This window comes from Helianthus annuus, chromosome 12 (assembly GCF_002127325.2).
Source record: "Helianthus annuus cultivar XRQ/B chromosome 12, HanXRQr2.0-SUNRISE, whole genome shotgun sequence".
NCBI classification, from domain to species: domain Eukaryota; kingdom Viridiplantae; phylum Streptophyta; class Magnoliopsida; order Asterales; family Asteraceae; genus Helianthus; species Helianthus annuus.
Genome location: NC_035444.2, coordinates 916,329 through 930,091, shown reverse-complemented (window position 1 = coordinate 930,091; position 13,763 = coordinate 916,329). Strand labels below are relative to the sequence as shown.

Genomic DNA, 13,763 nt, shown 5'->3' with positions numbered 1-13,763 from the left:
ATTTATACCTAGCCCTTGTTTTGAATCTAGTTTAAAACTAGCACGAAAAAGCTTGCATAAAATCAACTCGTTTAATTTTCTAGTCAAGCCGTGTTGGCTCGCATAAACTTTAAGTCTAGTTCGAGCCGAGACAAGTTCTCTAAAGTTAAGTAGATTATTTAAGAAGTTTATTTTTGTAACTAAAAAAGTGTAGTTGATAAACAAACCATAATATATAATTTTTTAAGTTCACGGTAGACCTACATTTTTTTAGAAACCTTTTTTATTCTAAAAAGGTAGTTGCTTTTGTATTTCATAATATTAGTGGAAAACTTGAAACAACTCTAAAAGGGTTGTTAATAGATAAAGGTATGTTGATGTTAATCTTACATCACGCAATATGCTTTTGGATTGCTAGTTGTTTTCGACAAGGCCACCAAAAGAGGCCTATTATAACTAGTATATTGATTAAAGTATATTTTTTCTTTATTATAAGTTAACCTATATATTATTTACCTATAAAATTATAATATGCAACTCTGAATAGATTCAATTATTGCACTTGTAACTTATTGTTAAAGGGTTGTGGCCGGTAAATTTCTATAATTAATGGGTTAACATTGTTCATAGACCATCTCTTTTATTATATACTTATAGATTATAGATGACACTAAAAAAACAAATGAGCTTGTTAGAATGCGTTTTCTAACGTCTACTATGAATCAATGTTTTCTTTCATATGTATATCGCCTCGTTATGTTATGAATGAAGAAGGCTATACAAGAAAAGCAAAATATATCTTTTTACAAACCCTAAACAAGTGTCAACTTTAAGAACAAAAAAAGCCTTCCAATGAGGCTCTCACACACAGAAAACGACATAAGAGCTCTAATAAGCGACTCATATCATTCATTTGTTATATAAAACCATATAATAAAAAATGAAATTCTAAGAAAATAATAATCTCACACTTTATATGATCACAAAAAAAGGACTTCGACATACCAAATGTGCCTTAACCATTGATCTATAAATATCATTCAGATTTCATCTTATGATATATTTAGATTCCGTCTTATGATAAAACAACAAAAGACGTCACTAACAATATTCACAACCACCTCAAATATAGTTGTGGGTTGGCACCCACCTCCAAATGAAGGGTTTTAACTGGTTTTCAACCCTGTCGTTGGCGCCCACGGTGTGGTGTTCCAAGGCGTTAACAACCCACGTGGAGGAGGGCGTTACTCCACAACACCTAGCCTTAGAGTACATTATCAGAAATCACCAACATCCAAAGTAAACTGAAGTTGTATAGGTAAAATTCGTTTTTTTTTTTCTACTTTAACAGAAAAGGATATAATTAGAATTAAGGATCATCGAAATTTCCATCTTCTAAAGAAAAGTAAATTGTTGTTGTATAGAAAGAAGTCATGTTTATTTCTAAACACGAACGATATAAAATGAAATTAAAGATCATCGAATTGGATTGTATCTAAAAGAGTGTTGTCGTTTTCTTATTGTAAAAGTGAGGTTTCTTGTTAAAAAGTTGGTCAATTTGGAAAGATGCAAAGGGATATAAGCATTGTGTTTCAATGATTACGACCACGCTCCAATTTTCCCATCTTTTTATATTTATCTGTTTTTAATGTGTTTCTTTTCTCTTACTTTTGTTCAAAACTGTTTTACTTGATATTTTATTCGTTATATCAGTTTATATATTGTGTATTTTTGTTTTTATGATAAACAATTAAAAGTATATAACTTCACATTATTTATTTACAGCTAGTTTTAATAAGATAAACAAATAATCATTATTAAATACCTCTTAAGTCTTTATCCATCATAAGTAATTGGATCGTGTACAGTTCATCATTGATACAAAGAAGTTGGCATTATCTATAATTAAACAGTGACTTCTTTTAAGTTAATAATAATAATAACAATAATAATAATAATAATAATAATAATAATAATAATAATAAAATTATTCCCTACTTACAATTACGTATGTCGGGGTTTAACGAGTTCTTTTGACTAGTGACTACCACTTCATTTTGGACCACAGCATAAAGTAGCTTTGCCTTAAAATTGGGTTTTGCCATCTTGGTCACGTAAAATGACATTTTTCTCCACAAGATCAGGGAATACTTATTATGATGCGCATAAAGTGGAGAAGTATTCAGTCGATTGAGTAACATATAACAAAAGATATAAACTTTCAATACGGTTCAAGATAAGCCCATTATTGGAACTTTGATTTTAACATATGGCCATCTAAACTTTATGTGATCTCAATGAGGAATAGGTTTTGATTGTTTTCTATGTGAAGGGGTATGGTCCCAAAAACCTTGTGCAGGCGTATTGGACCATACCATAACCTTATCCCCAAAACATTTTGAACATAAAAGAACGGTTCACGAACATAAACACACAAACACATATAATTGAACATAAAAGTATAAACGAACGGTGCACGAACATAAACACACAAACACACATAATTCAACATAAAAGAACATAACAAATCATAACGAACATAATTGAACAATGCTTTGAATTGTATAGCAATAGTAGATGAGAAGAAGAACCTAAACATAGGTAAACTTTAATTCACGTTTCATATGATAGAAAATATTGCTTTTAAATTGGAAAATATCAATCAAATATATTAATAAATATAAAAGAAAGTTTTGAAATCGGAAAGTCAAAGCTAATTATGGGATGATAAAGAAAATTAAATAGATTTTTAAATTTAATTAGTAATAACTAAATTTAAAAGATGAAAATAAACAAACGGATATAAAAGAACACAAACGAACGAACATAAATGAACGAATATAAACGAACGTAAATGAACGAACATAAACGATCGTTCATGAACGTAAATGAACAAACGGGACATTGTTCGTGTTCGTTCGTTTATTTAAATGAACAAAAGTATTGTTCATGTTCGTTCATTTATTAAATAAACGAACATAAACAAACTTCCTGCCGAACGATTCATGAACGGTTCATTGAACGTTCGGTTCGTTTACAAGCCTAAGAAAAACTAGAAGAACTCTTCAGGCACATACTCCTCAGATGACGCTCGCGCGACAATCAAGATAACAACGCAAAAAGAGGCTAAACAAGAGAACCGCGAAAGGCAGTGGACTCCTCTCACCAAGACGCCGACGGAAGTGCTTAGCACTGAAGATTACCAATTTAAAACACCCCCGCCGATGAAAAACAAAAGAGGACAAGACCCGAACCTTTACTGCGAATATCACAAAGACAATGGCCACACCACAAACAACTGCATCAGTCTCCGTACAGAAATAGAGAAAGCACTAATGAGTGGAGAACTTACCCATCTGGTTCAAAACGTGCGCAAGGAGATCAAGCAGATCACGCGCTGGGACGAAGGGTCGAGTAACAAAAAAAACTAAACAAGCTTAAGTAGCCCGACAGATCAGCGCGCATGCAATCATAGTTTTCCTTCGTATTGGCCAAGTTCTTAAACTTACCAACTTATGGCACAAGGACTATTTGCATGCGCAATAAATTAAGTCTCATTATTTATCCTAAAGCAACTTTGTAATACATGGCCTCTGTGCCCTATCCAATCAATACAAAGTTTGTTACATTATCTTTATGTTTATTACAAAATGCGTGCAATTTCTTTTGGTAAGCGCAAAAATACTATGGTAACCTAATACAAGTCTCATGAACTGTCCGCGGTCACAGGTATCACGCAAGGTCCAGTCCTACGTTCACACATGAGCTTTATACCATCTTTATTCGCCTTACCTAAATAAAGTAATTGTACTCATGCAAGTCATTGTAATTCAAACATACCATGTATTCAAGAAAAGTTACTTGCGCAGCAAGCACGCTAACAAAATTTTCACATGCACAGCAGTGCATCAACAAAGTTACTTGCGCCACAAGACATTAACAAACCGATAACAGGGATCCACACCCCAAGCCTATTTTAACTACAACTGTTCAACAACCACAAAAAAGTACAAAGAAAACCTACTCTAGGTCTTCATCATCATCTCCTTCATCAGGAAACACCTCCTTCAATTGCGTAACAAAGTCATCAGATTGAAGTGCAGCGGTGAACAGGTCCATCACAGGAAGGTGTAAGTTGTTGTATTCATTCTTGGCAGCAGCATGAGCAGCTTCGGTATCAACTCCATGCGTGGCGGACCTGTAGGTATCCCAATCAACCCTTAATGCATTATTAACATGCTGGGAGCATTCTGTGTATCCTTGGGCGTATCCATCATTACGTGCAATAACCGGCAGATGCGCAACCGTTTGATCCAACTCATTGGAGTTGAGAACAGAATTTGCAACCTGCACAATGCAACAAATAAAAAGATGTACAACCACAACAAAATATTGCAAAGAATTGACACACTTACACTTATAATCCCACGATGCTTCATCCAGAGCATATCATCCTTCAACGGTTCAATCAAGCTCTCCGCCGTCACCCGGGCAATCTCAGAGTTTTCTAACTTCTCTTCAGTTTCAGTCAGGCGGCGGGAAGTCTCAGCTTTCTCAACTCGCTCAAGCTGCAAATCTTTTTTGGCAGATTCGAGCTCCGCCGTAATTTGTTCCTGATTAGATAATAAAGAGGTGAGTTCATCTATCTCCTTATTCTTAAGGGCAAGAGTGGCGCAAGTTTGTACCTATCTCTGCTCGCTCCTCTTTCGATGAGAACGGGCCTCATCGCGGGCTGCCTCAGCTTCCGCCTTCTCCTGCTTCAGCTTCTCAATCTCCCCATTCTCCTTCTTCAGCTTCTCAATCTCCGCATTGAGATTGTTGATGCCATTACGGAGACTCATTTTTTCATTATTGTCTTTCTCACAGATTTCTCTCCAACGTTTACGCTCTTCTGAAAGAAAGGAGGCTTCAGCTTCCGCTTTTATTTTACATCCCGCGGCAGACCACTCTTCAGTTTTCTGCTCGCTCTCAAACTTGGCTTGATCAGCTTCCAACTCAGCCCTCAGCAGGGCAATCATTGCCTTCATAAGCTTCTTTCTTAGATGATTCAAAGGCAGCCCATTCTTTATGCATACTGCGCCACTCGCGCACTATACGGTGTGTAGTGGAAGTAAAGCTAGCAGCTTCTTCAAGGTAAGCATGATAAGATTGATCGTGAGAACGCTCTTCTTGAAACTTCACTTCAGCAGGAGGAAAGGTACCATGTAACCAATCACGGCAAACCTGCCAGTCTGAAAAAGTGTCGCCCTTCTTGAGTTTCCACACCGACGCATGAATCTCAGAAGCTTTCCTCTCTGAGTAAGATCTATAATAATAATCCCCCGGAGTTTCCTCTGGGCGAATAGGAGAGTCTTCTTCATCATAGGCAAAAAAGCCCTGATCACCAGCTGGGCTTCTCTCAACATTTACAGGCGCAGAAGTAGCGGCAGAGAATGGAATAGTTATCACTGGGTCTTCCTGAATGGATTTCCCCTTCTCAGGCCTGCATGCCACAACTTCAGGAAATTAGTTTTTTTTAAGGAAATTAGGTTTTTTTTTTTTGCATTATTTGACTATGGTCACATGTATGTATAAAAATGTACGGTGATACCCTTTACCTTGTGTAAGACAATTTCTTGAATTTATATCTTACCTAGGTAGCAATAAGGATGAATTACAAATAACTTTCGAATTGATTAACGATCTGGGATTCAATATTATGGGATTAAGCAATTATATGGAATAAATCTTGTGTTTTTGTCAAATGTTAGTCAGACGAGCCAAGACACTCCTATATCACTAAAAAGACCATTTAATCAGATAAATTGGTTATACTCATCTACATTTGACGAAATAAAAACTAACTAGAAAGAAAATGCAAAACTAATTAAAAATAGCGTATAATGTAACACAACAATGTTAAATCATACTAAAGTGTGAGATTTATTGATGCATATGGTGTTGGAATCAACTGGATCAAAAACGCAGCAACACAACGATTTTCTGAGAACTCCTCACGACTCTTTTATATATTAATAAAGAACAAAGCAAAACATCCAAGTAATTACATAACCTAACCCATCTATTTATACTAAACTAATTACTTCCTAAACAAGCTATCCCAATTAAACTCAAACTCTAAAACCAATTATACTAAACCAATACTAACTCTAATACCTAATATTATTTAATAACTATTTAAATTCAAACTACTAATTATCTCTAACTAAAATATATCAAGATTAATTCTTCATATGGTACATGGCATATGGCTTAACATTGAGTAAACCCACTTAAATTTTGACCGCATTAAATAATCAGTATCTCTATATAGGTGGGTATGCAAAAGAAGAAAGCTTCCTCCCATTAATCTCCGTAACTCCATTTATATCGTTACCGTATGTGCATCTATTCTATACATATCATAACATCTAATAGTCATAGATGTACAATATATTAATTAACTTGGTAGAGTGGTTCTTATTCTTCTTAAAACTCAGGTCTCAAACTTTGCTAATGCGTTCCTTTAATATTTAGTCTAAGCTCAAGATAACATGTATAATTTAACACGATTGTCAATATTGTCCCACACCTAAGGAATGGAAAGTTTCAAAGCAAGAGGTAGAATTGTGATATAAGGGTTGAAAAAATAAATGGACAATATTTTATGTATATATAAACACTAATTATCCTAATGTGATTCATGTTGTGTACGTAACAATAGTATGCTGATTAAGTAAACATATTTTTTTGTCACAATTATCAATACAAAGTTTACAAATTATTTGAAAAGGACGGATACAAGTAAACGCCATTTGAATTTGCCATGTGTTATTGCTTCAAATAAATAATAACCAATGATCATAAATATAATATATATTTACAAATTCTATTTTATTTAATATTATCCCACCAATATATATACCCCATTGTCCCTCAACCTTTTAGTTTATACCAAACCTCCCACTTTAAACCCCCCAAAAAGAAAAGAAAAGGCTTCCCCAACTCATACCCATGGAGCAAGACCCCGACTCACCACCCACCTTCTGGTTCCAACCACCACGCGCCACCAATCGCCGCCGTACACCACCCATTGACCCGGTGGTTCTCATCATCCTCATCCCCATACTTGCACTTATCTTCCTCTTCTTCTTCCTCCCACCATTTTTATCTCACTTTTCACATATTTTATCACATATTTCTAAACCGGGTTCTGTAAAGTCCACTTGGGATTCCCTTAACATTTTTCTTGTTCTTTTTGCTATTCTTTGCGGTGTTTTGGCTCGTCAAAACGACGACGCTCCATCTAGTTCCACTGACGCCAGCAACGGTTTTGTAACAGAGGGTAGTAGTAGTGGTCAGTCGTCGGATCAATGGACCGGGTTTTCGGATCGGAAAGTGGTTCCGGGCGGGTTGAGGAGAAATAGCAGTTCGTATCCGAATTTGAGAAATGAATCCGTATGGGAGAGCGAGAATCGGAATCAGAATCGATTTTTTGACGATTTTAATTTGTATTCTTCTCCGGCGAACCGGTATTATAACAATAATAACCGGACGGAGAATTTGTATCGGCCAGTTGAGCTCTCCAGCGATATTCATCGACGATCACGGCGGAGTGAAGCAGATAGAGTTGAATTTTCCGATGTGAAGGAGATTTTTGTGGATACTGTTGAGGTTAGTTCAAATACACCGGGATTTCAACAACCTCCGGCAACTCCACCTCCTCCTCCGCCACCACCGCCGCCTCTGCGTTCATCTCCGGCAGCTAATTCAAAGAGGCATTCGTTCCGAAGTATTGCAAAGAATGTAACGTTTGATGTGCCGCCGGAAACTGAATCTGATGTGTTCGATGAAATGAGATCATACACTCCTCCACCTCCGCCGCCACCACCTCCTCCGCCGTCGACGGAGGTGAAGGTGCATCGATCGCGTAATAAACATAAGAAATTGGAACGGAAAGTGAGTGACGCTACGAAGGAGATAGCGACAGCGATATCTTCACTGTACAATCAAAGAAAACGGAAGAGCAAACGGAAATTGAGAGATAATTCCGGAAGTTCAGATACCTCTCCACCTTCCGTACACTCGGTACGATCTGAAACTGAACAAATCTCACAACAAACACCTGCACCACCACCGCCTCCACCGCCACCACCGCCGCCGTATAGGTTCCAAAACCTGTTCAAAAAAGGAGGCAAACACAAGCGGATTCACTCTGTTCCTGTAACCGTTTCAGGAAGAGTTCCACCACCGCCTCCACCACCACCACCGAGCTCAATATTCAATAACATACTCAAATCCGTTAGCAAAAGCAAACGGTTTCACTCACACTCACACTCACATTCGCATTCAACAGCTCCTCCTCCACCTCCTCCGCCTCCGTCTTCAAAAACAAACAGAGTATCCAAAACTGAAAGCAAGAGTAAACGTTTCAATTCTATATTCTCACCGCCGCCGGCACCACCACCGCTACCACCGCCAATGACGCCACCGAGATACACAGTAAAATCAAAACAAATATCTTCAAATAGAAGAAATGAAAGCAAACCGCCGTTACCTACGAAAACAGGCAGTTACTATGACAGGGAGGAGTTTCTACCTAGTGGCTCACAGTCGCCGTTAATTCCAATGCCACCTCCGCCACCGCCGTTTAAGATGAAGGCTATGAAGTTTGAGCTTCGTGGTGATTTTGTTAGGATACAGAGTACACACAGTTCTGTGTGTAGTTCACCGGACCGTGATGTTGATATTTCTTCATTGGTTATGGATGGTGGAGATTCTATTGGGCCCGGTTCGGGGTTGGGTTTGGGTTCTGGGCCCAGATTTCATCCTAGCCCAGACGTGAACGCTAAGGCTGAGAGATTTATATCCAGGCTTAAAGATGAGTGGAGAATGGAGAAGAAAAATTACGGTAAAGAGAAAATGGGTTGAGGTTTGAGGCCCATATAATGTTATTAGATTGTGTACATTATTATGCTTCCGTTGATGATTATTTAGTACCATATTTACACGTTGGATACATGATCAAGGTATAGGGGTTTGGATTTGAAGGGTATTACAGTGGTTTTTATGTTATAGTTACCCTTCAAGAGGTACGAGGTTTTGAAGTACATGTTTTGGTTATACTTTGGGTATAGAATTATAATTACAACAAATATCATTTATTAAGAAGAGGGCCAGGCCCATAAGCTTAGGCCCACTGCAAGTGGCTAATGACCAATAGGAGCCTTTGAATTTGAATTCGAAATGGAAACCAGGTATGAAATCTTCATTCTAATCCGACGGTAATGTTGCATTGTTGCTTGCTATTTTGTTCCAAACTCCACTGTTTGATATTTTCTGTCCACGTTCTTGGCAAAATGTAGTTCCTTCTATTTGTTTGTTCATTTGCGCAATAATATATTATTGTGTGTGATTATCAAGGGACCTAACCAAGGGATTTCTATGCGAGGGTAGTCAAAAGGGCGTACGGTGTACAAGGAAGAGGCGTCAAGCACACGCTAAGGACCATTATGGTTTGAGTGGAGAAGAATGTGACAACCTCCTTAAAATATAGATCAAAAGGGTTATAATAATATTACAAGCAAAATCTAGTTTATAACTTCTAAGATGAACATCAAACCACTTTTTGGGTCACTAGGTAGGATACACACTTTAATATAGTTTGATTACTAAGATGCTTGAGATTAATTTTGTCCTGAGCAATTTTCAACCCATTTTGATCCCTTTTCTTTGCCCCCATGCGACCAAAATTCTCGAATCCATCGCTATCAAGTGGTTGAGTGTTCAAACTTTGAAATAAAGGATACCAAGATCGTGTGTGAGCTTATTGTAAAATAAGAACTTACACCTCTTGCGCATGAACTGCTATCAACGCTTATCAGTTTCCTATTTACAGATCGATGGTAAATACACAAACAAAAATGATTTATGCAACCTTAAAGCAAAATTGGTTTCATAGGCTTAGATGCGACTAAATATGATTCAACTTTAGGACCAAAAGTTATAATGAAATGTGAATTAATAATAAGAATTTTATTGGGATAAAAAATAAGAAAATTTAGGACCAAAAGTTATAATGAAATGTGAATTAATAATAAGAATTTTAGTGGAATAAAAGATAAGAAAATATAATTTTAGATTTTTATTTCTCAAACAAGTTAGGCCATAAGGTTATGTAAAAGGAGAAAGTGAACCCAAATAAAACGTTAGAAACCTTTGACACAAGCACTGAAGATTGCCTTTTATATTATTTAACATTTACATATTTAATAATAATAACAACAATGTTATAAAACCAGATATACAAACTTCCCCAAACAACCACTTGGCAGTTAACATATGTATATTATATGTACTCTTGTAATTGTATCATATTGGGCTGGATGGATTACTCCTAAACATTCAATAAAGATTTCCATCAATTCTTATAGATTTCCATCAATTTTTATCACGTTATCAGCACGATTGCTCTTCACTAGGCATTAATCCGCAATCTGAAATCCTCCACAAGTCGCTATCATTCACAATCTTCTGTCCAACATAATCCGGAAGAAATATGTATACCAGCTCCAGCAGAGCTATTATTGGTGATGAATGTTTGGTAGATAGCGGTAGTACTAACACTATTCTCAAAGATATGAAATTTTTCTCTGAGTTGTCTCCGGCAGAGACACCGATTTGTACTATATCTGGTGTCAGTAACCTTATCGAAGGCTCCGGTAGAGCACACATAATATTATCTTCGGGTATCCAATTAACTATTGATAATGCATTATTTTCTAGTAAATCCAGAAGAAATTTACTTAGCTTTAAAGATATTCGAAGAAACAGTTACCGCCTAAAAACAATATCTGAAAATAATATTAAATATCTTCAAATTACTTCAAACAAAAATGGCCAAGAAACCATTATTGAACAATTAGAAGCCTTATCCTCTGGATTATATTGTACTAATATCAATCCTGTCGAATCATACATGGTGAGTAATCAAAAGCTGTTAGATAAAGACACATTCAATATATGACATGACCGTCTAGGTCACCCTGGTAGCATAATGATGAGGCGAATAATCAAAAGCGCAACCGGGCACCCTCTTAAAAACTTAAAAGTTTTGCTACCACAAGATTTATCATGTGCAGCATGCTCTCTGGGCAAACTTATAACTCGCCCCACACAAACTAAGCTAATACATGAAACCCCCTCATTTTTGGAAAGAATCCAAGGGGATATTTGTGGGCCTATTCATCCTCCGTGTGGACCATTCCGCTTTTCTTGGTCTTAATTGACGCATCCTCAAGGTGGTCACATGTGAGTCTTTTAGCTACTCGAAATGTAGCATTTGCCCGACTTCTAGCTCAAATCATACAACTGAGAGCTAATTTCCCGGACAATCAAATTAGAAACATCCGGATGGATAATGCGGGAGAGTTCACATCTCAAGCTTTTAATGACTATTGTATGTCAATCGGGATCAATGTTGAACATTCAGTACCTCATGTTCACACACAAAACGGTTTAGCTGAATCTCTGTTTAAATAATTACAAATAATCGCTAGACCACTTTTAATGAGATGTAAACTACCATCTTCTGCATGCGGTCATGCAATTTTGCATGCTGCTGCACTGATTAGATTGAGAGCAACTGCTGATCACGAATACTCCCCATTGCAACTGGTCTCCGGACGAGAACCAAGTTTGTCCCACATTAGAATTTTTGGTTGTGCGATATATGTACCAATACCGCCACCACAACGTACTACAATGGGACCTCAAAGAAGACTGGGTATCTATATTGGTTTTAATTCCCCGTCCATAATTAAATATTTAGAACCAATGACGGGAGACATGTTTACAGCAAGGTATGCCGACTGTCATTTTGATGAAACAATGTTCCCAGTCTTAGGGGGAGATAAGGACAGAGAAAGACTGGTAACACAAGAAATAACGTGGAATGCATCATCGCTATCAAATCTCGACCCCCGAAGTAGTCAATGTGAATATGAAGTCCAAAAGATTATACATTTGCAAAGAATAGCAAATGAATTACCAGATGCATTCACAGACACGAATTGGGTGACAAAGTCACATGTACCAGCATCAAATGCACCTGCTCGAATTGAAGTAATCCCAGAAGAGATTACCATACAACGAAAGCGTGGGAGACCAATCGATTCCAAAACAAAAACCCACGGAAACGAAAAGAGCAAAGTAACGCAGTTGGTGAAAACTCACAAAAGATTATAAATGAAACCCCGGTAGAGGTAAATGTCCCAGAAGAGACAACTATGAATCCAGAGGAAAATGAAGTTTCAGAAGAAACACCGGTACCAAACGAAAATGAGATCTCTATTAATTATGTACAAGATAGTACAATGTGGAACCAGAATAAAACACGTGTTGATGATATATTCACATATGCTATAGCAACGGATGTAATCAATGAAAATGATTACGTACCTAAAACTTTAGAAGAGTGCATGCACAGAAATGATTGGACAAGATGGCAAGAAGCCATAAACGCTGAATTGAATTCGCTCGAAAAGCGACATGTTTTCGGACCTGTAGTCCGAACACCCATAGACGTCAAACCAGTAGGTTATAAATGGGTGTTTGCAATAAAGAGAAATGAAAAGAATGAGATTATGAGATATAAGGCTCGACTTGTAGCGCAAGGGTTTTCCCAAATCCCAAGAGTTGATTATGAGGAAACGTATTCCCTTGTAGTGGATGCGATAACCCTTAGGTTCCTAATCGGCCTCACAATTTCTGAAGGACTTTATATGAGACTAATGGATGTTGTCACCGCATACTTATACGGGACACTTGAAAATGACATCTACATGAAAATCCCCAAGGGATTAAAATTGCCTGAAGCATTAAAATCAACACCTCGAGATATGTGTTCTATAAAGCTCCAGAGATCTTTATATGGTCTCAAACAATCTGGTCGTATGTGGTACAATCGACTTAGTGAATATCTCGAAAAAGAAGGATACAAGTCTGATGTAATCAGTCCACGTGTCTTTATAAAAAGATCAGTCTCAAATTTCACTATAATAGCAGTCTATGTTGATGATATCAACATCATCGGATCTCCTGAAGAGATAGAGAAAGCTGCTCAGTTGTTAAAGAAGGAATTTGAAATGAAAGATCTTGGTATGACAAAATTATGCATCGGACTACAATTTGAGTATCTGTTGTCACACCCCGATTTCCACGTATCTCACCGGTGGGCCCGGTGGGGGATTACCGTGACGACGTTGGCAACAATATAGTCAAACCACACAATTATATAATGCACAGCGGAAGCTTAAAGATAAATAAATATATTTCAACCTCTGATTGTAATATCAAATGTATTACAGAAGTCGAATGTATCCACAGCGGATCAAAATAAATAAATATTGTTCATTCAGATACGGCATCGAGTTTGCGAGACTATTCGTGATGCTTAGGCAGCTAATACCAGCCAATTTCGTCTAGCACCTGCACTTAATCTTTTTGGGGAAAATACGTCAGTTTACACTGGTAAATACATTCAACTGACACATTTGAAAATGTTTATTAAAATTGATTTGAATGCACAAGGCACAAACTCTTTTATAACTTGGGAAAATTATAATAAAATCTTGTGAACGTTTTACATGTTCTTTTATGCGTTCAGTAGCCCGGGTCGTGCCGGGTTAAAGATTTATAGACACACCACGTTTGCGTAAAACCGTAGTATAAAAACCAACGGCTACGTCTTTTAATTTAATGTCGACACTTTATACCGGGTGTACGCCTACACCGGGATGTCGATG

General features: G+C 37.1%; 1 protein-coding gene across 1 annotated transcript; it reads left to right on the top strand.

The window, feature by feature from the left end:
- Nucleotides 1–6,972: 6,972 nt before the first annotated feature.
- Nucleotides 6,973–8,889, top strand: LOC110896201 (probable LIM domain-containing serine/threonine-protein kinase DDB_G0286997). Its single transcript, XM_022143665.1, has one exon. The coding sequence runs from the start codon at nt 6,973–6,975 to the stop codon at nt 8,887–8,889; it is 1,917 nt and encodes a 638-aa protein (XP_021999357.1).
- The last annotated feature ends 4,874 nt before the right edge of the window (nt 8,890–13,763 follow it).

Bases quoted from the DNA above. Each gene is read 5' to 3' on its own strand.
- LOC110896201 (XM_022143665.1), top strand. From the start codon at position 6,973: ATGGAGCAAGACCCCGACTCACCACCCACCTTCTGGTTCCAACCACCA.